The 26,751-nt window shown below is 62.5% G+C and overlaps 1 protein-coding gene across 1 annotated transcript in view; it reads left to right on the plus strand.

Annotated features, from left to right (window-relative positions):
* The first annotated feature begins 6,656 nt into the window (after positions 1-6,656).
* The window catches only part of LOC138753041 (kinesin-like protein KIF1C), a 33,440-nt gene continuing 13,345 nt past the window's right edge, over positions 6,657-26,751 (plus strand). The window contains 12 exon segments of the mRNA XM_069915634.1: positions 6,657-7,259; positions 8,272-8,418; positions 17,607-17,683; positions 18,044-18,220; positions 20,976-21,041; positions 21,442-21,620; positions 22,297-22,408; positions 22,847-22,981; positions 24,774-24,846; positions 25,142-25,220; positions 25,671-25,810; positions 26,020-26,252. Of these exon segments, the coding sequence (XP_069771735.1) occupies positions 8,313-8,418; positions 17,607-17,683; positions 18,044-18,220; positions 20,976-21,041; positions 21,442-21,620; positions 22,297-22,408; positions 22,847-22,981; positions 24,774-24,846; positions 25,142-25,220; positions 25,671-25,810; positions 26,020-26,252 (1,377 nt within the window). The 5' untranslated portion in view covers positions 6,657-7,259; positions 8,272-8,312.

The raw sequence follows: 26,751 nt of genomic DNA on the forward strand, positions 1-26,751 counted from the left end.
TACATTTTAAAAAAGTTTTGCCATACAACAAAGTGACAGGCCCTTTCGGCCCACGCTGCCCAAATTACCTAAGTTTTTGACAGGTGGTAGGGAAAACAGCACATAGACACAGGGAGAATGTGCAAACGCCTCATGAACCCGGATTGGTGGTGCAGTAATAGTGTGGAGCTAACCGCTACACTAACTGCGCCACCATATAAGATAACATTGCAGATCTCTAAAATTCTGGTTGGACCACTCTTGGAGTATTGCATTCAGTTCTGATCGCCACAGTTTTGGAAGGATGTGGAAGGTGTGGGGAGCGTGCAGAGGGGAGATTTACCAGGATGTTACCTGGATTGGGGAAGACCTTATGAAGAAAGGTTGAGCCAGAACATGGAACAATACAGCACAGAACAGGCCCTTCGGCCCTCTGTTCTGCCAAGCTATACCTTTCTACTCCATAACCCTCTATTTTTATTTCCTCTATGTGCCTGTCTAAGGGTCTCTTCAATGCCCCCCTAATGTTTCCGCCTCCATCCCCTAGCAAGGCATTCCAGGCACCCACAGTTCTCTGCATTTAAATAAAAACATTACCCCTGAGGTCTTCCCTCCCTTCACTTTGTACACTTGCTCTCTGGTGTTTGCTACCCTCCCTGGGAAACAGGTGCTGGCCGTCCACCTTATCTAAGCCTCTCAGAATCTTGTCAACCTCTATCAAGTATCCTCTCATCCTTCTACGCTCCAAAGAGAAAAGTCCCAGTTCTGCTAACCTCGCCTCATTAGAACTTGTTTTCCAATCCAGGCAACATCCTGGTGAATCTCCTCTGCCCCCTCTCTGCAGCTTCCACATCCTTCCTGTAATGAGGTGACCAGAACTGAACACAATACTCTTACCAGAGATTTGTTGAGCTTGGCATGATAAACGATGAGCTGACTTCAAAGAGATGTGCAGGAGTATATATGAGGCAGAAACAGGGTTAATACACAAATGCAGTGAAATTAGAAAAGCAACTGGTTTGTTGGCCATTGCTGGAGGATTGTGACTGAGAAAAGATCTCCATAAGCATTCCCTCGAAATGGAGGATGACTTGCTTCTGGCTGTGGGGGTTCTGAGTCTAACGTGAAGCCTGCAGGCTCTTCCACAGGTGGGTCAGGACTGGCTGGTGGTGTGCAACCTGTGTGTGTGGAGCGGCTGCATCATGGTCTGGTATGGGGGGGGGGGTGGTTGGGGGGGTGGTGGTGGGGTGGGGCCCTGCAAAAGGTAGTGGACATCACAGGGCATCACATCCCCTCCCCACCATCAGAGAGCAGCAGCAATCACCACCCAACACCCGCTCTGTTCTCGCTGTTCTAGTGGTCTCGGGGGCCACAAGACTCACCCCACCAGGTTCAGGAACAGCTGCTTCCCCTCCACCATCAGACTCCTCAATGACAAATTCATTTAAAGACTTTACTATTATTTATTACTGAATTTTATTTTGTACTGCACAATCAAATTCAGCCATTCACATTCTTTCTTTTGGAGAGGGCCCATTAGGACTCTGCTCGAAGTTTATGGGCCTCCCTTCTCTGAGGAACAGTCGTTTAGTTGGTTTCTTCCCTACTTCTACCAACTTTGTAAAAAAGTCAAATTTATTGTCACCTGATTGTACATATTCAACCTGACAGAACGGCGTATCTCCAGACCATAGGGCGCGTGCACACACACACACACACCAAAGACATATATTCTGTACAAAATAATATACATAAAAATAATTTACAGATAGTTTAACAGTCTCAGCACCTACAGGATGAAGCAGTTTCCCAGCCTGGCAGTCTTGGTTTTTATGCTCCTGTGTCTCTTTCTTGATGGTCATGTCTCAAAGATACTGCGAGCTGCCTTCTCTGTAGATATCATCGACAGCAGGGAGGCCCCAGTGATGCACAATGGGGAGCGTGTTGGTATTTCGGGGTGGTACGGGAACCGTATTCCACAAGATCGCAGGGCACTCCAGTGGGCGGTGAAAACTGCCCAACGGATTATCGGGCTACCATCGAAAACATCCAATGGGAACGCAGGGCGAGAAACATCATCAAAGATGCAACACACTCGAATTACAGACTAGTTACTCTTCCATTGGGCAGACACTACAAGAGCCTTCACTCACGCACCAGTAGACTCAATACTCACATTGTAAACATCAGTACTTTTTAACCGTTTGTTGTAGAATAGTGTGGTTCGTTTTGATTGCGCATTTTATTGTATATAGCACTATTTTTAAAACCTGGTCGATGCTGGTTGTATTTCATTGGCTGGTTTACTGGTACAATCACAAGAAAGTGAATCGTCATCTCAACTGTTTTAATCACCCTTCATACATCTAGACCCCGACTTGCGACATTTTGATCAGAATCCATTTTGAATAAAGCTGTCGGGGTCAACCTGTATCAACTTAGTCGCTTTACCTTCGCTGAAAGAAATGCTTCCGTCCAATCAGCGCATGCAGATCATGTCCCTCCCCCCCATCCCTAAACATCATCACATCAGTGCTCCTCTTGTAGTGACGTCAAGGACATGTGCTTTGTTGGACCCAAGGCTGGTTTTTAAAATCAAAGGTGATTTGAAACCCATGCGCAGATTGCCGTTACTGGGGAGGGAGGGAGAGCTTGAAGACGGAGAGAGATGGCAATCTGTGCGTGCGTTCCAAATCACCACGTAGATTGCGAGGAGATGTTGCTGCTTCTAGTTACCTGGCGCCATCTCAGGCTCCCGGCAGGAGCGGCTCGGAAAGCTACCTGTACAGGTAGACCCCGGCACGATAATTTCACCTTACAGTGCGAGGCGCGGAACTGAACCCCATCGTGTCGGGCTCTGCCTGTACTGATCTCCAATCTGATGCTTTGCAGCTGCCACACCACACTGTGATGCAAATAAGACAGGAAAGTTGACAGACACCATGGTTGAAGTAAAAACACAGCAAAGATCAAGATAGAGAACCAACGTTTCAGGCCTGAGCCCTTCAGCAAGGTATGGTGCACTCAGCCAGGACAATCTCTATTGTGCTCCTGTAGAACGTAGTAAGTAGGATGGGGGCTAGTAGTTTTGCCCTCCTCAGCCTCAGGTGGGCGCTGCTACCTCTTCCTGACTAATTAGGATGTGCGGTGGGTGGGTGGGTGCAGGATGGGTCAGCCTTTAAATGGATGCATCTGTGGCCTCGATGGGCTGCAGTGAAGACTGAACGGAGGAGCAGTGGGTGTCAGGTGAACCACTTCTGGTGTGAGCAGAGGCTGAGATGCAACTTACAGTTCCCTCATGTTTCCTTAGGGTAGATGGCCGCTCAGCCCTCTGAGTCTCTGCTAGCTCACAGAGCATTCCCAATCCCTTGAGTGAAATGCAAAAGTCTGCAGGCACTGGGATTGATATTAAGACACACAGAAACGCTGGAGGAACTCAGCCGGTCTCATCATAACGTCCATAGGAAGTAAAGATATATTACTGACGTTTTGAGCCTGAGCCCCTTCTTCAAGGTATGAAGGACATTGAAGGGATTAGGCTCCAAACCATCAATTATGTACCTGTACTTCTGAAGGACACTGCAAGACTGTCTTCTCCTCCAGCAATTCCTAGTTGATTTCCCTCAAACCTCTCTTTTAAACCCCCGGGGAGAGTGGGCAGGGAAGACACAGCGATCCCGTGGGGTCCAACTGGCGTCAGCTCTGTGCAGGCTTTGAATGGCCCATTAAAGGAGCCAACTGTAGTTTTATTTAAAATGCATGAGATCAGCAGCAGACACAGGGAGTTACAGTCTCCGGGGAAGCAGAGGAGATGACTCACGGGATGGTGACCATGGCAGTGGACCAGTGAGGGGGTTCTTCTTTCTTTGGCTTGGCTTCGCGGATGGAGATTTAAGGAGGGGATAAATGTCCACGTCAGCTGCAGGCTCGTTTGTGGCTGACAAGTCCGATGCGGGACAGGCAGACACGGTTGCAGCGGTTGCAGGGGAAAATTGGTTGGTTGGGGTTGGGTGTTGGGTTTTTCCTCCTTTGCCTTTTGTCAGTGAGGTGGGCTCTGCGGTCTTCTTCAAAGGAGGTTGCTGCCCGCCAAACTGTGAGGTGCCAAGATGCACGGTTTGAGGCGATATCAGCCCACTGGCGGTGGTCAATGTGGCAGGCACCAAGAGATTTCTTTAGGCAGTCCTTGTACCTTTTCTTTGGTGCACCTCTGTCACGGTGGCCAGTGGAGAGCTCGCCATATAACACGATCTTGGGAAGGCGATGGTCCTCCATTCTGGAGACGTGACCCACCCAGCGCAGCTGGATCTTCAGCAGCGTGGACTCGATGCTGTCGACCTCTGCCATCTCGAGTACTTCGACGTGAGGGATGAAAGATTCTACCGATGAAGGAACCACATGGGTGGCAGGCTCTTGGTGATTCAAGGCGAAGAACCCATGCATGCAGTGGTCTGCCGGAGACTGTGGTTGAGGGGCTCACACCAGGCTGCGGACAGCTGGAGACTGGCTGAAGGGGGACCAGATATTGGAACTGGGATGCGAGAGAGTGGCTAGGGTACTGTCAGAGGTTCGGATCTGGAACTCGGGCTGCTGATGGTTTGGACTGGACTCTGTGTAGCTGAAGGGGCTGTGGAGTCGAATCCACAGACACTTGGTGACTCAGGGGGGGGGGGAACACAAATCTCTTTTGTTCTCTTTCTCTGACTGTAAGAGGCACCTCAGGCAATTCCTGCCGATAGTGAATCTGTCTGCCTTTCAGCAGGCAAAAGCAATTCTGTGTAATATGGCCCTGTTTTATTACAGGACAATAAATTTAATCCTGAATCTTAACAATCTCCCCTCCTGAATCTCCTACGACCATAGAGGCATACACAGAGCCATTTACCGCCATCAATTATTCCACCAACTCACACATCTTCAGATATGGGAAAGATTTGGAGCATGAGGGGAACACATGCAGTCACAGAGAGAACGTGCAAACTCCACACAGACTGCACTGGCATTTGGGAATCAATTCCAAGGCAGCAGTACTGAGCTCTGCATAGCCCGCTGAAAGGGTGTGGGTGTAGCAAGGGTGTGCCAGAGGGAAGTGATCGTGTGCTGACACCTGCATGTGTGTTGAAGGAATCGTATTGCAGAGCAGAAGCCCAATGTCCAAAGTACAAACCACTCAGAACTGGTGCAAACACACACCCTGCGACTGCCTGTACTCAGTGTAGGGACCGCCGGAGCTACAGCCCTGACACACGCCCCACCCCTATACACAACACCTTCCGCAACCTCCACACACCCCCCACCCCTGACACACACTGTCCACAACTCCTACACACCCTCACCCCTACAGAACACCATCCACAACCCCAACACACCCCCACCACCTACACACACTGTCCACAACCCCTACACACCCCCCACCCCCTTCACAACACTGTCCATAACCGCCACACACACCCCCTAACACAACATCGTCCACAACCCATACACACACCCTGCGACTGCCTGTACTCAGTGTAGGGACCTTCGGAGCTACAGCCCCAACACAACCCCCACCCCTCACCTCCTACACACCCCCTAACCCCTACACACAACACCATCCACAACCCCTACACACCCACCACACCCCCAACACACCATTCACAACTGCCAGAAACCCCTCCATCCCTCATCCCCTATACACCCCCACCCCTATGCACACACCTCATCCCCGACACAACACTATCCACAACCCCTACACACATCCCTCCATACTCCCTGCACAACACTGTCCACACCCCCACCCCCTATAAACCAACGTCTGCAACTCCCACACAACCCTCACATCTCCTACACACATCTCCACCCCCCACATGCCCTACACATAACTTTGACACTCCTGAAACACACTCCAACTCTCCCCTCAACCCCCACTTCACCCACACACCCCCTCACATCCTGATACACCCCCCACATCCCTGACACACCCATCAACACCCCCGATACACCCCCATACATGTCCTAGACACCTCTTACAATCCCCACACACCATTTGCATCACCCCTGCACACCCCTATACACATTCCCCACAATCACCCACCTTTCACAACCCCCATACGAAACTCCTACACCCACCTCATTCCCAACTCACCACACATCCTTTACCCATCCCTCTAATAAATAATGTGGGATGTGTAGGTGAGTGTGTCGAGGGTGTAGGTGAGTGGATGTTGGGAATTGTGTGGAGGATCACTTGATGTCTGCAAGGACAGGATGCGGGGTGGACCCTGCCCCTTTAATGCTGTGTTGGCGGTGGTGCTGGCTGATCCCTGCACCTTTAAGAGAGCCAAGGGGATCTGCTCCTTTAAAACTGCCGGCGGCAATGTCTGCGAGATGCCTGTCCGTTTAACACTCTACCATCGCCTTGCCCGGAGGGTACCTGCCCCTTTAACCCTCTGCTGATGCCTCACCTGTGGGGTATCTGCCACTAACCCTCTGCTGACTTGCCTGGAGGGTACCTGCCCCTTTAACATCGCCGACACTTTGCCGCGAGGTGCCTGCTTCTTTAATATTCAGCCGATGCTTTTCCAGCGAGAGACTGTCCCTTTAACACCCTGCCAACGCCTTGCCCGCGGGGCGCCTTCCCCTTTAACACTCGCCTGATGCTTCACCTGTGGGGTGTCTGCCCCTTTTGCCGACACCTTGCCTGGAGGGTACCTGACCCTTTAACACTGCCGACGCCTTGCCTGGAGGTACCTTGCCCGGAAGTTCCTGCCCCATTGACATTCTGCCGACGCCTGCCCGCAAAGTACCTGCCCCTTTAACATTCTGCCGACGCCTTGCCCGCTAGTGTCTGTCCCTTTAATATTCGGCAGACGCCTCGCCCGCGATAGACTGTCCCTTTAACGCTTTACCCGGAGGGTTGGTACCTGCCCCTTTAACACTCTACAGACGCCTCGCCCGCGGGACACTTGTCCCTTTAACAACCCCGCAGGGTCGGGAGCGACCACGTGACCGGGAATGGCGACCGGCTCCTGACCGCGGACGTCAATCAGCGCCGAGCAGCCGCCCGTCCCGGACACGCCGGCCCGAGCCCCCACCCACCACCTCCCCCCTCCCGCCCGCCCGGCGCCACAGCCCCGCTTGGGAAAGTTTTCCCAAACTTCAGGAAAAGTTTTCTGGGGGCGGGGCGGGCCCCGCAGCGCCGGCAACGGGAACGCGCAATGCCGCCCCGGGCACCGGCAGGAGAAAGCGAGCCGAACCGGGAGGACGGAATGTGGAAGGGTGACAGGATCCTGCTGGCGGAGAGGGTGAGAGGGAGTCGGGTCTGCCTCTGGGGTACACTACTGATGGGGACAGGTCTGCCCCTGTGTAACATCGGAGTACAGTACTGGTGGGGACGGGTCTGTCCCTGTCTAACACTGAGGTACAGTACTGGTGGGGACAGGTCCTATCTGTCTAACACCGAGGTACAGTACTGGTGGGGACGGGTCTGTCACTGTGTAACACCGGAGTATAGTACTGGTGGGGACAGGTCTGTCCCTGCCTAACCCCGAGGAACACTACTGGTGAGAATGGGTCTGCCCCTGTGTAACACCGGAGTACAATACTGGTGAGGACAGGTCTGCCCCTGTCTAACACCGAGGTACAGTAATGATGGGGACAGGTCTGCCCCTATGTAAGACTTAGGTACAGTACTGGTGGGGATGGGTCTGCCCCTGTCAAACACCGAGGTACAGTACTGGTGGGGACGGATCTGTCACTGTGTAAGACTTAGGTACAGTACTGGTGAGGACAGGTCTGTCCCTATGTTACACCGGGGTACAGTACTGGTGGGGACGGATCTGTCCCTGTCTAACACCGGGGTACAGTATTGGTGGGGACAGGTCTGCCCCTATGTAAGACTTAGGTACAGTACTGGTGGGGATGGGTCTGCCCCTGTCAAACACCGAGGTACAGTACTGGTGGGGACGGATCTGTCACTGTGTAACACTGGGGTACAGTATTGGTGGGGACAGGTCTGTCCCTATGTTACACCAGGGTACAGTACTGGTGGGGATGGATCTGTCCCTGTCTAACACTGGGGTACAGTACTGGTGGGGACAGGTCTGACCCTGTCTAACACCGAAGCACAGTACTGGTGAGGACAGGTCTGTCACTGTGTAAGACTTGGGTACAGTACTGGTGGGGACGAGTCTGCCCCTGTGGAACACTGGGGTATAGTACTGGTGGGGAATGATTTGTTTACTTTTTTACTGTGACTGGACAGTGGGAATTTTATTTCTGGAGAAGCTTTGAACTTTGCTCTTTGACCCAACGCAGGTACAGTTGTGATTGGCCATTGGGCCTGAGCTGAGGTCAGGATGTCGGGCGCCTCGGTCAAAGTGGCCGTGAGGGTGCGGCCATTCAACGAGCGGGAGCTCCGTCTGCGCTCCTCCTGCATTGTCCAGGTGTCGGGTAACTCCACCAGTGAGTGCTAGGTTGAGGGGCAGGGTGGGTCCTCTGGGAGATGGATCCGTCTGGGGTGGGCCCGTACTCTGGGTGACGGTCTGTGGGTTGGATCCATTTGGGGGTATGCATCTGAGTGCGGGGATGTGTCTGTTTTGTGACCGTTTGTAGGTACATCTGTCTGGCGGATTCATCTTGGGGGTGGGTCCATCTGCTGTTTGTCTCTCTGGGAGGGTGGGGCGTCTGTCTGATGTGTGTTTGGAATAGTGGGTTACACCTTTTCAGCGCCAGGGATTGGGACCGAGTTGTGGATCTCATGTGTCTATAAGGAGTTTGACCGTCCTCCCCGGGTCTGTGTGGGCTTCCTCTTGGGCAGGGGTGGCTAAACATAAGAGCAAGACATGATAAAATATTACATACAAGTTTTTACTCTTGCATATTTTGTTATGAAAAGTTTAATTAATACATGTAGAGTAATTTATTTGTACAGGTACACAATCCTTTGTACAGGAACACAGTGTGTTCCGAATTTCAGATTTTTCCGGATTTCGGAAAGCCAGATTTAAGCCCCCCCAAATTGTGCTGCTGTATCCACCCCCACCCCCCTCCTGTCGTGCTGCCGGTCTCCCGCCCTCTCTCTCCCGCCCAACACGCACTGCCGGTCTCCCCTCCCCTCATCCGCCCGACTCGCGCTGCCAGTTTGCCCTCCCCTTGTCTGCCCGACTCGCGCTGCCGGTTTGCCCTCCCCTTGTCCGCCCGACTTGCGCTGCCGGTCTCCCCTCCTCTCGCCCGCCCGGCTCCCCACCCCCCTCACCCACCCGGCTCCCCACCTCCCTCACCCGCCTGACTCAAGCTCCCGTCTCTTCCCACTTGCCGAATTGTGGAGCTTTCTGGAATTTAGATGTCTGGATAAAGGATTGTGTACCTATTTGTGGTTTTTAAACTGGTAATTTGTTTTAGTTTCAAAAATAAAATGTACACAAAAACATACCAAATATTTTCAAAATCCAGACCGATATTTTTTTGTAGAAATCTCTTCCCAAGGAAGCATCAGAGGGGAATTAAGGGTTAAGGAGAAAAGAAGGCAGAGCTGGGTCTATGACCTGATAACCTGAGATCTCACTGAATGTGGGAGCAGCCATGACGCCAGATGGACAACTCCTGCTCCTGTTTCTGTGGTGTTCTGTACAGGAATGCTGCTGCCACTGGTCTTTGCAGATACCTGCACCATTGCAGCGTCCACAGTTAAGTACACGATACAGGAAGCAACCTGATGCGTCTGCCTCCTGTGGCAGGGTGAGGCCAAGGAGCCCACAGCTCTCCTCTTCCCCATCCCACCTTCCACTCCCCCCTTCCTAGACTTGGGGTGAGGGAGGGGAAGGGAAGAGAAAGAATGGCTGCTGCGAGCAGAGGCTGAGGTATGGAATGATAAAAACCTTTGCACTGCCAAGTGCTTACTCTCCATCCATTGGGACCAGGGTTTGCATGTGGCCACTGCCAGCTCCAGTTCTTGTCCTGGCTTGGTATCTGGATGAGGTCCTCTTTGAGGATTCCCTCCAGCCTTTCCTCCCCGTCTCCATCATCTTGCTCCTCCCCTGCCAGAGAGCCTGCTTTGGACAGATACCCTGCCTCTGGGGCAGACTATGCCTCAATGGAGCTTTCCTGATCCAGCCCCGGCTTTTCTTCCTCTGCGTCCGCTCCCCGAGGAGGAACCTCAGCTCTGCTTGACTCCCAAAGTTGGCAGCGCTCTGCTGTGGTGTTACTGACCTGAGCAAAGAGAACCCGACTCTGGTGTGTGCTGCTCGCTCAGCCCCTCTACAGGACCGTTCCTCCAGTGCCCACTCCCTCTTCTTGTCACGCACCCAGGGCTATGACCCCTGGTCTGGCCGCAGTGATTCAGAGTGTCCCAGAGTGGCTTTGGGAGCACTGCTATCTCCACCAGCCTTCCCAGGTAGCCCCTGGCTCTCTGGTTTTCCTCTCTGGCTGCGGTCAGGGGCACCCAGCAACAGAGAGGCTTGATGCCCTGTACAAGCTGAATCAGCTGAGATTTGCATGACTCCTCCCCAGCCAAGCCTCTGCACTCCTTCCTGGACATGAGGAAGTACCGGAAGGAGAACCATTCGTCGAAAGCCACACCAGCTAAAGCTAACATTGAGCATTGGATCATACGATTCCTGTCACAACCAACATATTTCCGTGAGCCATACGTTGTATGTCAAAGAGCCACATGTGTCTTGCGAGCCACGGTTTGGCGACCTCTACTCTAGGGGCTTCAGTTCCCCCCACTGTTCGATAACACTGGGGGGGGGGGTAGGTAAATGGGGTGTAAATTGGGGGCAATAGACTTGTGGGCCGAAATGGCCTGTGGCCATGCTGAACGTATGAATCTGGTGTTGGAGACGGCTGTGATTGACCTCACCCCATCCGTCTCACGCCTGTCCCGTCCGTCTCACGCCCTCTACCACGTCCATCTCCCTTCCCCCACTCTCTCTCTCTCTCTCTCCTCCTCCATTCTTGTTGAGGTGGTGGATGGGCCTCTGGGAGCCCCTATCTGTGTGGGGGTCCCACCTCCCTCAGGGGGAGGTGCCAGAGGCAATTGCATGGGAAGTTGGCCAGGAGACAATGGGCTGAATGGCCTCCTGAACTGTCTGATGTGGGAGCAACATGGTGGATGTATGTGGATGGATTGGTTGTGACATTTTCCCCCTTCCCCTTTCCTCCCCCCGCTGTTCCCTCTCCTCACCGCGCTGTTCGCTCTCCACCCCCCGCTGTTCCCTCTCCTCCCCCGCTGTTCCCTCTCCTCCCCCGCTGTTCCCTCTCCTCCCCCGCTGTTCCCTCTCCTCCCCCGCTGTTCCCTCTCCTCCCCCGCTGTTCCCTCTCCTCCCCCGCTGTTCCCTCTCCTCCCCCGCTGTTCCCTCTCCTCCCCCGCTGTTCCCTCTCCTCCCCCGCTGTTCCCTCTCCTCCCCCGCTGTTCCCTCTCCTCCCCCGCTGTTCCCTCTCCTCCCCCGCTGTTCCCTCTCCTCCCCCGCTGTTCCCTCTCCTCCCCCGCTGTTCCCTCTCCTCCCCCGCTGTTCCCTCTCCTCCCCCGCTGTTCCCTCTCCTCCCCCGCTGTTCCCTCTCCTCCCCCGCTGTTCCCTCTCCTCCCCCGCTGTTCCCTCTCCTCCCCCGCTGTTCCCTCTCCTCCCCCGCTGTTCCCTCTCCTCCCCCGCTGTTCCCTCTCCTCCCCCGCTGTTCCCTCTCCTCCCCCGCTGTTCCCTCTCCTCCCCCGCTGTTCCCTCTCCTCCCCCGCTGTTCCCTCTCCTCCCCCGCTGTTCCCTCTCCTCCCCCCGCTGTTCCCTCTCCTCCCCCCGCTGTTCCCTCTCCTCCCCCCGCTGTTCCCTCTCCTCCCCCCGCTGTTCCCTCTCCTCCCCCCGCTGTTCCCTCTCCTCCCCCCGCTGTTCCCTCTCCTCCCCCGCTGTTCCCTCCCCTCCCCCGCTCTTCCCTCCCCTCCCCCGCTCTTCCCTCCCCTCCCCCGCTCTTCCCTCCCCCCCCCCGCTCTTCCCTCCCCTCCCCCGCTCTTCCCTCCCCTCCCCCTGCTCTTCCCTCCCCTCCCCCCGCTCTTCCCTCCCCTCCCCCCGCTCTTCCCTCCCCTCCCCCCGCTCTTCCCTCTCCTCCCCCCGCTCTTCCCTCTCCTCCCCCCGCTCTTCCCTCTCCTCCCCCCGCTCTTCCCTCTCCTCCCCCCGCTCTTCCCTCTCCTCCCCCCGCTCTTCCCTCTCCTCCCCCCGCTCTTCCCTCTCCTCCCCCCGCTCTTCCCTCTCCTCCCCCCGCTCTTCCCTCTCCTCCCCCCGCTCTTCCCTCTCCTCCCCCCGCTCTTCCCTCTCCTCCCCCCGCTCTTCCCTCTCCTCCCCCGCTCTTCCCTCTCCTCCCCCGCTCTTCCCTCTCCTCCCCCGCTCTTCCCTCTCCTCCCCCGCTCTTCCCTCTCCTCCCCCCGCTCTTCCCTCTCCTCCCCCCGCTCTTCCCTCTCCTCCCCCGCTCTTCCCTCTCCTCCCCCCGCTCTTCCCTCTCCTCCCCCCGCTCTTCCCTCTCCTCCCCCCGCTCTTCCCTCTCCTCCCCCCGCTCTTCCCTCTCCTCCCCCCGCTCTTCCCTCTCCTCCCCCCGCTCTTCCCTCTCCTCCCCCCGCTCTTCCCTCTCCACCCCCCGCTCTTCCCTCTCCACCCCCCGCTCTTCCCTCTCCTCCCCCCGCTCTTCCCTCTCCTCCCCCCGCTCTTCCCTCTCCTCCCCCCGCTCTTCCCTCTCCTCCCCCGCTCTTCCCTCTCCTCCCCCCGCTCTTCCCTCTCCTCCCCCCGCTCTTCCCTCTCCTCCCCCCGCTCTTCCCTCCCCTCCCCCCGCTCTTCCCTCCCCTCCCCCGCTCTTCTCTCCCCTCCCCCGCTCTTCCCTCCACTCCCCCGCTCTTCCCTCCCCTCCCCGCTCTTCCCTCTCCTCCCCCCGCTCTTCCCTCTCCTCCCCCGCTCTTCCCTCCCCTCCCCCGCTCTTCCCTCCCCTCCCCCGCTCTTCCCTCCCCTCCCCCGCTCTTCCCTCCCCTCCCCCGCTCTTCCCTCCCCTCCCCCGCTCTTCCCTCCCCTCCCCCGCTCTTCCCTCCCCTCCCCCGCTCTTCCCTCCCCTCCCCCGCTCTTCCCTCCCCTCCCCCGCTCTTCCCTCCCCTCCCCCCGCTCTTCCCTCCCCTCCCCCCGCTCTTCCCTCCCCTCCCCCGCTCTTCCCTCCCCTCCCCCGCTCTTCCCTCCCCTCCCCCGCTCTTCCCTCCCCTCCCCTCGCTCTTCCCTCCCCTCCCCCGCTCTTCCCTCCCCTCCCCCCGCTCTTCCCTCCCCTCCCCCCGCTCTTCCCTCCCCTCCCCCCGCTCTTCCCTCCCCTCCCCCCGCTCTTCCCTCCCCTCCCCCCGCTCTTCCCTCCCCTCCCCCGCTCTTCCCTCCCCTCCCCCCGCTCTTCCCTCCCCTCCCCCCGCTCTTCCCTCCCCTCCCCCCGCTCTTCCCTCCCCTCCCCCGCTCTTCCCTCCCCTCCCCCGCTCTTCCCTCCCCTCCCCCCGCTCTTCCCTCCCCTCCCCCCGCTCTTCCCTCCCCTCCCCCCGCTCTTCCCTCCCCTCCCCCGCTCTTCCCTCCCCTCCCCCGCTCTTCCCTCCCCTCCCCCGCTCTTCCCTCCCCTCCCCCCGCTCTTCCCTCCCCTCCCCCGCTCTTCCCTCCCCTCCCCCCGCTCTTCCCTCCCCCCCGCTCTTCCCTCCCCCCCCGCTCTTCCCTCCCCCCCGCTCTTCCCTCCCCTCCCCCTGCTCTTCCCTCCCCTCCCCCCGCTCTTCCCTCCCCTCCCCCCGCTCTTCCCTCCCCTCCCCCCGCTCTTCCCCCCCCTCCCCCGCTCTTCCCTCCCCTCCCCCGCTCTTCCCTCCCCTCCCCCGCTCTTCCCTCCCCTCCCCCGCTCTTCCCTCCCCTCCCCCGCTCTTCCCTCCCCTCCCCACGCTCTTCCCTCCCCTCCCCCCGCTCTACCCTCCCCCCCCGCTCTTCCCTCCCCTCCCCCCGCTCTTCCCTCCCCTCCCCCCGCTCTTCCCTCCCCTCCCCCCGCTCTTCCTTCCCCTCCCCCCGCTCTTCCCTCCCCTCCCCCCGCTCTTCCCTCCCCTCCCCCCGCTCTTCCCTCCCCTCCCCCCGCTCTTCCCTCCCCTCCCCCGCTCTTCCCTCCCCTCCCCCCGCTCTTCCCTCCCCTCCCCCCGCTCTTCCCTCCCCTCCCCCCGCTCTTCCCTCCCCTCCCCCCGCTCTTCCCTCCCCTCCCCCCGCTCTTCCCTCCCCTCCCCCCGCTCTTCCCTCCCCTCCCCCCGCTCTTCCCTCCCCTCCCCCCGCTCTTCCCTCCCCTCCCCCCGCTCTTCCCTCCCCTCCCCCCGCTCTTCCCTCCCCTCCCCCCGCTCTTCCCTCCCCTCCCCCCGCTCTTCCCTCCCCTCCCCCGCTCTTCCCTCCCCTCCCCCGCTCTTCCCTCTCCTCCCCCGCTCTTCCCTCCCCTCCCCCGCTCTTCCCTCTCCTCCCCGCTCTTCCCTCTCCTCCCCCGCTCTTCCCTCTCCTCCCCCGCTCTTCCCTCTCCTCCCCCGCTCTTCCCTCTCCTCCCCCGCTCTTCCCTCTCCTCCCCCGCTCTTCCCTCTCCTCCCCCGCTCTTCCCTCTCCTCCCCCGCTCTTCCCTCTCCTCCCCCGCTCTTCCCTCTCCTCCCCCGCTCTTCCCTCTCCTCCCCCGCTCTTCCCTCTCCTCCCCCGCTCTTCCCTCTCCTCCCCCGCTCTTCCCTCTCCTCCCCCGCTCTTCCCTCTCCTCCCCCGCTCTTCCCTCTCCTCCCCCCGCTCTTCCCTCTCCTCCCCCCGCTCTTCCCTCTCCTCCCCCCGCTCTTCCCTCTCCTCCCCCCGCTCTTCCCTCTCCTCCCCCCGCTCTTCCCTCTCCTCCCCCCGCTCTTCCCTCTCCTCCCCCCGCTCTTCCCTCTCCTCCCCCCGCTCTTCCCTCTCCTCCCCCGCTCTTCCCTCTCCTCCCCCGCTCTTCCCTCTCCTCCCCCGCTCTTCCCTCTCCTCCCCCCGCTCTTCCCTCTCCTCCCCCCGCTCTTCCCTCTCCTCCCCCCGCTCTTCCCTCTCCTCCCCCGCTCTTCCCTCTCCTCCCCCGCTCTTCCCTCTCCTCCCCCCGCTCTTCCCTCTCCTCCCCCCGCTCTTCCCTCTCCTCCCCCCGCTCTTCCCTCTCCTCCCCCCGCTCTTCCCTCTCCTCCCCCCGTGCTCTTCCCTCTCCTCCCCCCGCTCTTCCCCTCTCCACCCCCCGCTCTTCCCCGCTCTCCCTCCTCTCTCCCCCGCTCTTCCCTCTCCTCCCCCCGCTCTTCCCTCTCCTCCCCCCGCTCTTCCCTCTCCTCCCCCCCGCTCTTCCTCTCTCCTCCCCCGCTCTTCCCTCTCCTCCCCCCGCTCTTCCCTCTCCCTCCCCCCGCTCTTCCCTCTCCTCCCCCCGCTCTTCCCTCTCCTCCCCCCGCTCTTCCCTCTCCTCCCCCCGCTCTTCCCTCTCCTCCCCCCGCTCTTCCCTCTCCTCCCCCCGCTCTTCCCTCTCCTCCCCCCGCTCTTCCCTCTCCTCCCCCCGCTCTTCCCTCTCCTCCCCCGCTCTTCCCTCTCCCCCGCTCTTCCCTCTCTCCCGCTCTTCCTCTCTCCCCCGCTCTTCCCTCTCCTCCCCCCGCTCTTCCCTCTCCTCCCCCGCTCTTCCCTCTCCTCCCCCCGCTCTTCCCTCTCCTCCCCCGCTCTTCCCTCTCCTCCCCCGCTCTTCCTCTCCTCCCCGCTCTTCCCTCTCCTCCCCCGCTCTTCCCTCTCCTCCCCCCGCTCTTCCCTCTCCTCCCCCCGCTCTTCCCTCTCCTCCCCCCGCTCTTCCCTCTCCTCCCCCGCTCTTCCTCTCCTCCCCCGCTCTTCCCTCTCCTCCCCCCGCTCTTCCCTCTCCTCCCCCCGCTCTTCCCTCTCCTCCCCCCGCTCTTCCCTCTCCTCCCCCCGCTCTTCCCTCTCCTCCCCCCGCTCTTCCCTCTCCTCCCCCCGCTCTTCCTCTCCTCCCCCCGCTCTTCCCTCTCCTCCCCCGCTCTTCCCTCTCCTCCCCCGCTCTTCCCTCTCCTCCCCCCGCTCTTCCCTCTCCTCCCCCCGCTCTTCCCTCTCCTCCCCCGCTCTTCCCTCTCCTCCCCCCGCTCTTCCTCTCCTCCCCCGCTCTTCCTCTCTCCCCCGCTCTTCCTCTCCTCCCCCGCTCTTCCCTCTCCTCCCCCCGCTCTTCCCTCTCCTCCCCCCGCTCTTCCCTCTCCTCCCCCCGCTCTTCCCTCTCCTCCCCCCGCTCTTCCCTCTCCTCCCCCCGCTCTTCCCTCTCCTCCCCCCGCTCTTCCTCTCCTCCCCCCGCTCTTCCCTCTCCTCCCCCCGCTCTTCCCTCTCCTCCCCCCGCTCTTCCCTCTCCTCCCCCCGCTCTCCCTCTCCTCCCCCGCTCTTCCCTCTCCTCCCCCGCTCTTCCCTCTCCTCCCCCCGCTCTTCCCTCTCCTCCCCCGCTCTTCCTCTCCTCCCCCGCTCTTCCCTCTCCTCCCCCCGCTCTTCCCTCTCCTCCCCCCGCTCTTCCCTCTCCTCCCCCCGCTCTTCCCTCTCCTCCCCCCGCTCTTCCCTCTCCTCCCCCCGCTCTTCCTCTCCTCCCCGCTTCCTCTCTCCCCGCTCTTCCCTCCCTCCCCCCGCTCTTCCCTCCCCTCCCCCCGCTCTTCCCTCCCCTCCCCCCGCTCTTCCCTCCCCTCCCCCCGCTCTTCCCTCCCCTCCCCCCGCTCTTCCCTCCCCTCCCCCGCTCTTCCCTCCCTCCCCCGCTCTTCCCTCCCCTCCCCCGCTCTTCCCTCCCCTCCCCCGCTCTTCCCTCCCTCCCCCGCTCTTCCCTCCCCTCCCCGCTCTTCCCTCCCCTCCCCCCGCTCTTCCCTCCCCTCCCCCGCTCTTCCCCTCCCCTCCCCCGCTCTTCACCTCCCCTCCCGCTCTTCCCTCCCCTCCCCGCTCTTCCCTCCCCTCCCCGCTCTTCCTCCCCTCCCCGCTCTTCCCTCCCCTCCCCGCTCTTCCCTCCCCTCCCGCTCTTCCCTCCCCTCCCCGCTCTTCCCTCCCCTCCCCGCTCTTCCCTCCCCTCCCCGCTCTTCCCTCCCCTCCCCGCTCTTCCCTCCCCTCCCCCGCTCTTCCATCCCTCCCCCGCTCTTCCCTCCCCTCCCCCGCTCTTCCCTCCCCTCCCCGCTCTTCCCTCCCCTCCCCCGCTCTTCCCTCCCCTCCCCCGCTCTTCCCTCCCCTCCCCCCCCTCTTCCCTCCCCTCCCCCCTTCTTCCCTCCCCTCCCCCCCTCTTCCCTCCCCTCCCCCCCTCTTCCCTCCCCTCCCCCCCCTCTTCCCTCCCCTCCCCCCCTCTTCCCTCCCCTCCCCCCCTCTTCCCTCCCCTCCCCCCCTCTTCCCTCCCCTCCCCCCCTCTTCCCTCCCCTCCCCCCCTCTTCCCTCCCCTCCCCCCCTCTTCCCTCCCCTCCCCCCCTCTTCCCTCCCCTCCCCCCCTCTTCCCTCCCCTCCCCCCCTCTTTCCTCCCCTCCCCCCCCTCTTCCCTCCCCTCCCCCCTCTTCCCTCCCCTCCTCCCTCCCACCCCCCCTCCCTCGTCCCTCCCACCCCCTTCCCCTCGTCTCTCCCACCCCCTTCCCCTCTTCTCTCACCCCACCCCCTCACCAGGTATCACGAATCCCAAGCAGATGAAAGATGCTCCAAAGTGTTTTACGTTTGACTACTCCTACTGGTCGCACAGCACGGTGAGGGGATTTCCAAACAAGGAGTGGAGTGGTGTGGGGGTCCAGCATGTGGTGAGGAGGACTCATCTGTGTATGGGGAGGTAAAGATGGGGGCAGGTGGGGATCGATGAGGGGAGAGGGGAAGGTTGGGACCGGAGGGGATCGATGAGGGGAGAGGGAAAAGGAGATGGTTGGGAGTAGAAGGGGCTGAGAGGTGACAGGGAAGGTTGGAGGGAGGAGAGGTTCTATGAGTGGAGGGGAATGTTTAGGGCAGGAAGGGGGTTGCAGAGGGGGGGGGGGTTAAGGTTAATTGGGAAGTGTGACGTTGGGCAGGTATTGGGGGTCAGTAGCTGGGCTCACCCTCTTCCCCCACCATGACAGCCAGAGGACCCCTGCTTCGTGTCACAGCGACGGGTCTACGTGGATCTGGGCGAGGAGATGCTGCTTCATGCCTTCCAGGGTTACAACGTGTGTATCCTAGCGTACGGCCAGACTGGAGCCGGCAAGTCCTACACCATGATGGGGCGACCTGGTCCGGAGCAGGGCCTCATCCCCCAGGTCAGAGCACTCGCACCGTCTCCCTTCCTCTCTTCCCCCCCCCAAACCGCTGTCCTCTGCCCCCCCACCTCCCGTCCTCTCCTCCCCCCACCTCCCGTCCTCTCCTCCCCCCACCTCCCGTCCTCTCCTCCCCCCCACCTCCCGTCCTCTCCTCCCCCCACCTCCCGTCCTCTCCTCCCCCCACCTCCCGTCCTCTCCTCCCCCCACCTCCCGTCCTCTCCTCCCCCCACCTCCCGTCCTCTCCTCCCCCCACCTCCCGTCCTCTCCTCCCCCCACCTCCCGTCCTCTCCTCCCCCCCACCTCCCGTCCTCTCCTCCCCCCACCTCCCGTCCTCTTCCTCCCCCCACCTCCCGTCCTCTCCTCCCCCCACCTCCCGTCCTCTCCTCCCCCCACCTCCCGTCCTCTTCCTCCCCCCACCTCCCGTCCTCTCCTCCCCCCACCTCCCGTCCTCTCCTCCCCCCACCTCCCGTCCTCTCCTCCCCCCACCTCCCGTCCTCTCCTCCCCCCACCTCCCGTCCTCTCCTCCCCCCACCTCCCGTCCTCTCCTCCCCCCACCTCCCGTCCTCTCTCCCCCCCACCTCCCGTCCTCTCCTCCCCCCACCTCCCGTCCTCTCCTCCCCCCACCTCCCGTCCTCTCCTCCCCCCACCTCCCGTCCTCTCCTCCCTCCCCCACCTCCCGTCCTCTCCTCCCCCCACCTCCCGTCCTCTCCTCCCCCCACCTCCCGTCCTCTCCTCCCCCCACCTCCCGTCCTCTCCTCCCCCCACCTCCCGTCCTCTCCTCCCCCCACCTCCCGTCCTCTCCTCCCCCCCACCTCCCGTCCTCTCCTCCCCCCACCTCCCGTCCTCTCCTCCCCCCACCTCCCGTCCTCTCCTCCCCCCACCTCCCGTCCTCTCCTCCCCCCACCTCCCGTCCTCTCCTCCCCCCACCTCCCGTCCTCTCCTCCCCCCACCTCCCGTCCTCTCCTCCCCCCACCTCCCGTCCTCTCCTCCCCCCACCTCCCGTCCTCTCCTCCCCCCACCTCCCGTCCTCTCCTCCCCCCACCTCCCGTCCTCTCCTCCCCCCACCTCCCGTCCTCTCCTCCCCCCACTCGTCTCTCCTCCCACCTCCCGTCCTCTCCTCCCCCCACCTCCCGTCCTCTCCTCCCCCCACCTCCCGTCCTCTCCTCCCCCCACCTCCCGTCCTCTCCTCCCCCCACCTCCCGTCCTCATCCTCCCCCCACCTCCCGTCCTCTCCTCCCCCCACCTCCCGTCCTCTCCTCCCCCACCTCCCGTCCTCTCCTCCCCCCACCTCCCGTCCTCTCCTCCCCCCACCTCCCGTCCTCTCCTCCCCCCCACCTCCCGTCCTCTCCTCCCCCCACCTCCCGTCCTCTCCTCCCCCCACCTCCCGTCCTCTCCTCCCCCCACCTCCCGTCCTCTCCTCCCCCCACCTCCCGTCCTCTCCTCCCCCCACCTCCCGTCCTCTCCTCCCCCACCTCCCGTCCTCTCCTCCCCCCACCTCCCGTCCTCTCCTCCCCCCACCTCCCGTCCTCTCCTCCCCCCACCTCCCGTCCTCTCCTCCCCCCACCTCCCGTCCTCTCCTCCCCCCACCTCCCGTCCTCTCCTCCCCCCACCTCCCGTCCTCCTCCCCCCACCTCCCGTCCTCTCCTCCCCCCACCTCCCGTCCTCTCCTCCCCCCACCTCCCGTCCTCTCCTCCCCCCACCTCCCGTCCTCTCCTCCCCCACCTCCCGTCCTCTCCTCCCCCCACCTCCCGTCCTCTCCTCCCCCCACCTCCCGTCCTCTCCTCCCCCCACCTCCCGTCCTCTCCTCCCCCCACCTCCCGTCCTCTCCCCCCCCACCTCCCGTCCTCTCCTCCCCCCACCTCCCGTCCTCTCCTCCCCCCACCTCCCGTCCTCTCCTCCCCCCACCTCCCGTCCTCTCCTCCCCCCACCTCCCGTCCTCTCCTCCCCCCACCTCCCGTCCTCTCCTCCCCCCACCTCCCGTCCTCTCCTCCCCCCACCTCCCGTCCTCTCCTCCCCCCACCTCCCGTCCTCTCCTCCCCCCACCTCCCGTCCTCTCCTCCCCCCACCTCCCGTCCTCTCCTCCCCCCACCTCCCGTCCTCTTCCTCCCCCCACCTCCCGTCCTCTCCTCCCCCCACCTCCCGTCCTCTCCTCCCCCCACCTCCCGTCCTCTCCTCCCCCCACCTCCCGTCCTCTCCTCCCCCCACCTCCCGTCCTCTCCTCCCCCCACCTCCCGTCCTCTCCTCCCCCCACCTCCCGTCCTCTTCCTCCCCCCACCTCCCGTCCTCTCCTCCCCCCACCTCCCGTCCTCTCCTCCCCCCACCTCCCGTCCTCTCCTCCCCCCACCTCCCGTCCTCTCCTCCCCCCACCTCCCGTCCTCTCCTCCCCCCACCTCCCGTCCTCTCCTCCCCCCACCTCCCGTCCTCTCCTCCCCCCACCTCCCGTCCTCTCCTCCCCCCACCTCCCGTCCTCTCCTCCCCCCCACCTCCCGTCCTCTCCTCCCCCCACCTCCCGTCCTCTCCTCCCCCCACCTCCCGTCCTCTCCTCCCCCCACCTCCCGTCCTCTCCTCCCCCCACCTCCCGTCCTCCCAGATCAGTGGGAAGGGGGATTGGCCTGGATCCGTGGTGGGTTTCCTGGATCTCTAGGAAGTGGGGGTTTACCGGATATGTAAGGAGGGGGTTGTCCTGGATCTGTGGGAGGGGGTGCGTGTTATCGGATGGGGTGCGGGTCAGGCTGACGTTGTCATGTCCCTACAGCTGTGTGACGATCTGTTCTCCAGGATTGAAGCGAGTCGGAGCTCTGAGCTCTCCCACTCAGTGGAGGTAATGGGGAGAGGGACTGGGGTGGAGGTGTCTGGGGAAATAGGGGAGGGGTGTGGTCAGGGAGTGGGGCCAAGGTAAGCAGCACAATGATCATTATGGTGGGGTGAGCATGGGTGTGGGTATGACCAGGGGTGGGGCCAGATGATGCCCTGGCGTGAGGAGCGGCAGGGTAGACGGGTGGTAAGGGGCCTGAGATGGGGAGGGTTGAGGTGAGAGATTCTGAGTTTGGTGATGGGGTTGAGAAAGACTGGATGTGGGGGGCGGGCAGGGTGGGGCATGGCATTTTAAGTGGAGGGTACTTGTTGGTGCGGGTTGAGGGGTAGGTGTTTAGGAGGGAGCTGGGGTCACATTCAGGGAGTGGGAGAAAGTATGGTTCACAGTTTGACCCTCTGCCCTCCAGGTCAGTTACATGGAGATCTACTGTGAGCGTGTGCGGGACCTACTGAACCCCAAGAGCCGTGGCAACCTGCGGGTGAGGGAGCACCCAATCCTGGGGCCCTACGTCGAGGACCTGTCCAAGCTGGCTGCCACTAGTGCCCAGGACATCAGCCAGCTCATGGACTGTGGCAACAAGGCCCGGTGAGGGAGGCCTGTGGAGGGTGAATGGGGTGTTGGAGGTGGGGAGAGCAGCAGGATAGTGGGGTCAGGAAGGGGGGGGGAATGAGGTGGGGTCAGGAGGGGGGGATGAGGTGGGGTCAGGAGGGGGGGATGAGGTGGGGTCAGGAGGGGGGATGAGGTGGGGTCAGGAGGGGGGGATGAGTTGGGGTCAGGAGGGGGGGATGAGGTGGGGTCAGGAGGGGGGGATGAGGTGGGGTCAGGAGGGAGGGATGAGGTGGGGTCAGGAGGGAGGGATGAGGTGGGGTCAGGAGGGAGGGATGAGGTGGGGTCAGGAGGGAGGGATGAGGTGGGGTCAGGAGGGAGGGATGAGGTGGGGTCAGGAGGGAGGGATGAGGTGGGGTCAGGAGGGAGGGATGAGGTGGTGTCAGGAGGTGGATGTGGTGGATCAGGAGGAGGAGGTTGAAGTGGGATCAGGAATGAGGGATGATGCATGGTCAGGAGGGGGGGATAAGGTGGGGTTGCGGGCGAGCTGTAATGTTGGATCTGACAGGTTCTGATTGAAGGTCAGTTGATGTGTTCAGGAGTTGGAGAGGCCAGGGCTGGTGCAGTAGAAACATTGGGGTCAGAGGTTGAGCAATGTGGGGTGGGAGGTTGGGTCAGGGGTCTGCGGTCCTGTTGATTTTGATCTCTCTCTCAGGACAGTTGCAGCGACCAGCATGAACGAAGCAAGCAGTCGGTCTCATGCTGTGTTCACCATCGTCTTCACCCAAAGGAGGCATGATACCATGACCGAGCTCACCACAGAAAGGGTAGGGGGTCTGGGGGAGGGAGCAGAGAACGGGGAGAGGGAAGGGAGGGGAAATGAGGGAGGAGGGGATAGGAAGAGTGTAGGGAGCAGGGGGATTGGAGAGGAGGGGGCAGGTGAAGGGGGAGAATGTTGGTAATTGGGAGGGATGGGGCGTGGGGGGAAAGTGGTGAGAGGGAGAGAGGGGAGATTAAGGAGAGGGACAGGTGTGAGGGAGGGAAATGGGGTGAAGCAAGGGACAGAGGGGAGGGAGGGAATGAGAGAGGTGAGGAGGTGAGATGGAGGGAACACAGTGAGAGGGTGAAGAGTAGGTTGGAAGGAGGATGGTGGGGAGATGGGGGTCTGGTTCTGAGGCGGTGGGAGAAGGAACCGGGGAAGGGGTGGGAGGGCTGGTGATCGGAAGGAGGAGTGGAGGGTGAAGCTGCCTGCTTTTTGCCTTCAGGTCAGCAAGATCAGCCTTGTTGACTTGGCTGGAAGTGAAAGAGCTGATTCCTCGGGGGCAAAGGGCATGAGGTTAAAGGTGACATAGATTTCCCCCAACCCCCATCGCGACCGTACCCCGACCCCCATGGCGACCGTGCCCCGACCCCCATGGCGACCGTGCCCCGACCCCCATGGCGACCGTGCCCCGACCCCCATGGCGACCGTGCCCCGACCCCCATGGCGACCGGGCCCCGACCCCCATGGCGACCGGGCCCCGACCCCCATGGCGACCGGGGCCCCGACCCCCATGGCGACCGGGCCCCCGACCCCCATGGCGACCGGGCCCCGACCCCCATGGCGACCGGGGCCCCCGGCCCCCATGGCGACCCGGCCCCCCATGGCGACCCGGCCCCCATGGCGACCCGGCCCCCATGGCGACCCGGCCCCCATGGCGACCCGGCCCCCATGGCGACCCGGCCCCCATGGCGACCCGGCCCCCATGGCGACCCGGCCCCCATGGCGACCCGGCCCCCATGGCGACCCGGCCCCCCATGGCGACCCGGCCCCCATGGCGACCCGGCCCCCATGGCGACCCGGCCCCCATGGCGACCGGGGCCTCCGGCCCCCATTGCGACCCTGTACCCTGAAACCACAAACACCCTCTGCCCACCGCTCATGCAATCCCTTCCCTGACTTCCACCTCCCCTGACCGACCCCTACCCCAACCCTTGCCCCGACCTCTGCCCCTGCCCCCATCCTCCACCTTCCCTCATCGCTGAACCCTCTCTTCTCCAACCACTGTCTATGCAGGAATGAGCCAACTTAATAAGTCCTGACCCTCCCCCTTCTCTATCCCCCCTCCCCCTCTATCCTCCCCCTCCCCCTCTATCCCCCCTCCCCCTCTATCCTCCCCCTTCCCCCTCTATCCCCCCTCCCCCTCTATCCCCCCTCCCCCTCTACCCCACCTCCCCCTCTATCCCCCCTCCCCCTCTATCCCCCCTCCCCCTCTATCCCCCCTCCCCCTCTATCCCCCCCCCCCTCTATCCCCCTCCCCCTCTATCCCCTCCCTCTCCCCCCTCCCCTCTATCCCCCTCCCCCTCTATCCCCCCTCCCCCTCTATCCCCCCTCCCCCTCTATATCCCCCTCCCCTCTATCCCCCTCCCCCTCTATCCCCCCTCCCCCTCTATCCCCCCCTCCCCCTCTATCCCCCCTCCCCCTCTATCCCCCCCTTCCCCCCTCTATCCCCTCCCCCTCTTCCCCTCCCCTCTATCCCCCCTCCCCCTCTATCCCCCCTCCCCCTCTATCCCCCCTCCCCCTCTATCCCCCCTCCCCCTCTATCCCCCCTCCCCCTCTATCCCCCCTCCCCCACTATCCCCCCTCCCCCTCTATCCCCCTCCCCCTCTATCCCCCCTCCCCCTCTATCCCCCCCTCCCCCTCTATCCCCCCTCCCCCTCTATCCCCCCCTCCCCCTCTATCCCCCCTCCCCCTCTATCCCCCCTCCCCCTCTATCCCCCCTCCCCCTCTATCCCCCTCCCCCTCTATCCCCCTCCCCCTCTATCCCCCCTCCCCCTCTATCCCCCCTCCCCCTCTATCCCCCCCTCCCCCTCTATCCCCCTCCCCCTCTATCCCCCCTCCCCCTCTATCCCCCCCCCTCCCCCTCTATCCCCCCTCCCCCTCTATCCCCCCTCCCCCTCTATCCCCCCCTCCCCCTCTATCCCCCCCTCCCCCTCTATTCCCCCCCTCTATTCCCCCCTCTATCCCCCCCTCTATCCCCCCCCTCTATCCCCCTCCCCTTCTATCCCCCCTCCCCCTCCTCCCCTCCCCCCCTCCTCCCCTCCCCCCTCCTCCCCTCCCCCTTTCTCCCCATCTACTGCTCCCCCTCTCCCCATCACACCCCCCACCTCATGCTCCCCCATCTCACTGCCATTTCCCTTTGTTTGTCATAGGGCAAGAAGAAGAAATCTGACTTCATTCCATACCGGGACTCCGTGCTCACCTGGCTTCTGAAGGAAAACCTGGGTACAGCCCCCCACTACAGTTTCCCCGTCCCTGTCCCCTGCACCCCATCCACTGCCCATCTCTGTCCACCCGTCCGTCAACCCCCCACGCCCCCGTCCCCCCACGCCCTCGTCCCCCCACGCCCTCGTCCCCCCGTCCCCCCCCCGCCCCCGTCCCCCCCCGCCCCCGTCCGCCCCCGTCCCCCCCCGCCCCCGTCCGCCCCCCGTCCCCCCCGCCCCCGTCCCCCCCCCGCCCCCGGGCTAGTACATCCTCCCCCCGACCCCTGTTAACTCTCCCGCCTCCTCTTCTCTCTCAGGCGGCAACTCGCGAACGGCTATGATCGCCGCCCTCAGTCCGGCTGATGTGAACTACGAGGAAACGCTCAGCACCCTCAGGTTGAGGCAGAACTGGGGCGTGGTGGATGGGTACCAGGCCAGGGGAGGGGCTGGGTCCCAGGATAGGAGAGGGGTCAGGGGGCCCATCCCTGCTCTTGTGGATAATCCTGTGTTTTTGGAAGTTCCTTTGGTGGCAGACACTATGTTTGGGGACGGACCCCATGTTTAGGATGTGGACTCCATTTGGGGTGGGCATTGCGTTGGTGGGTGGTCCCCACGTTTGTGGACGAGCACTGCATTTGGGGGTGGGTCCTGTGTTTGGGGGCCATTCCAGTGTTTGGGGGAAGTTCTTGTGTTTGAGGTTGGACCTGCGTTTGGGGACAGACCTACATTTGGTTGGACCTGCGTTTGAGGTTGAACCTGTGTTTGGGGGCGAGCACTGTGTATGGAGGCAGGCCCAGAGTTTTTGGGTGGGTCAGATATTTACGCAGGCACTGGTTCCCGCTGCAGGTATGCGGATCGAGCCAAGCAGATCCGGTGTAACGCGGTGGTGAACGAGGACCCGAACGCTCGGCTGATCCGCGAACTGAAGGAGGAGGTGGCACGACTGAGGCAGCTGCTCAGCACCCAGGGGCTGGGACTCTGCGAGGGTGAGGCCAGGCTGGGGGGGGTGGGTGGGAGTCAGGGTCAGGGTGGGGGTTGGAGGGAGTGAGGATCAGGGTGAGGGTGTCCTGGACCCACATGGAAGTGGCACAGGGGTCACCACTTGGCTATGGGTCTCACCAGCAACTTTCTCTCCACTACCCCCTCTTCTCCACCCTTCCCCCTTCCCTCCTCTCCCCCTCCCCGCTCTCCTCAGCAGGTACAGAGTTCATGAAGCCCGACTCCGTCCAGCCTGCAGGAGGGCTGGTCTTCAACGGGGCAGGGAGTGAGTACGTCCCCCTGACTGCCAGCGAAGTGGAGGCTCCTAGCCCATGGGCTGATGCCGATGGTGAGACCAGGCCCCAGGATGCAGGCCCTCAGGACACGACCCAGAGCTCAGCTGTGCCCAGGACAGAGCTGACCAGCCAGGAGGCCCTGGATCGTCTGCAGGTGAATTCATCTTGCCTGTCTGTTCCCTTCGACCGCCCAACCCCTCCCTCACCCCCCCAACCTCCTCTCCACCTCTCACCTTCCCCCCCTCTTATTCTCTTCTTCCAGCCTTTACCCTCTCTCCCCCTCCCAGCCTCTCCCCCAGCCTCTCCCTCCCAGCCTCTCCCCCAGCCTCTCCCCCAGCCTCTCCCCCAGCCTCTCCCCCAGCCTCTCCCCCAGCCTCTCCCCAGCCTCTCCCCCAGCCTCTCCCCCAGCCTCTCCCCCAGCCTCTCCCCCAGCCTCTCCCCCAGCCTCTCCCCCAGCCTCTCCCCCAGCCTCTCCCCCAGCCTCTCCCCCAGCCTCTCCCCCAGCCTCTCCCCCAGCCTCTCCCCCAGCCTCTCCCCCAGCCTCTCCCCCAGCCTCTCCCCCAGCCTCTCCCCAGCCTCTCCCCCAGCCTCTCCCCAGCCTCTCCCCCAGCCTCTCCCCCAGCCTCTCCCCAGCCTCTCCCCCAGCCTCTCCA

The sequence above is a fragment of the Narcine bancroftii genome, chromosome 2, assembly GCF_036971445.1.
Source record: "Narcine bancroftii isolate sNarBan1 chromosome 2, sNarBan1.hap1, whole genome shotgun sequence".
NCBI lineage: Eukaryota > Metazoa > Chordata > Chondrichthyes > Torpediniformes > Narcinidae > Narcine > Narcine bancroftii.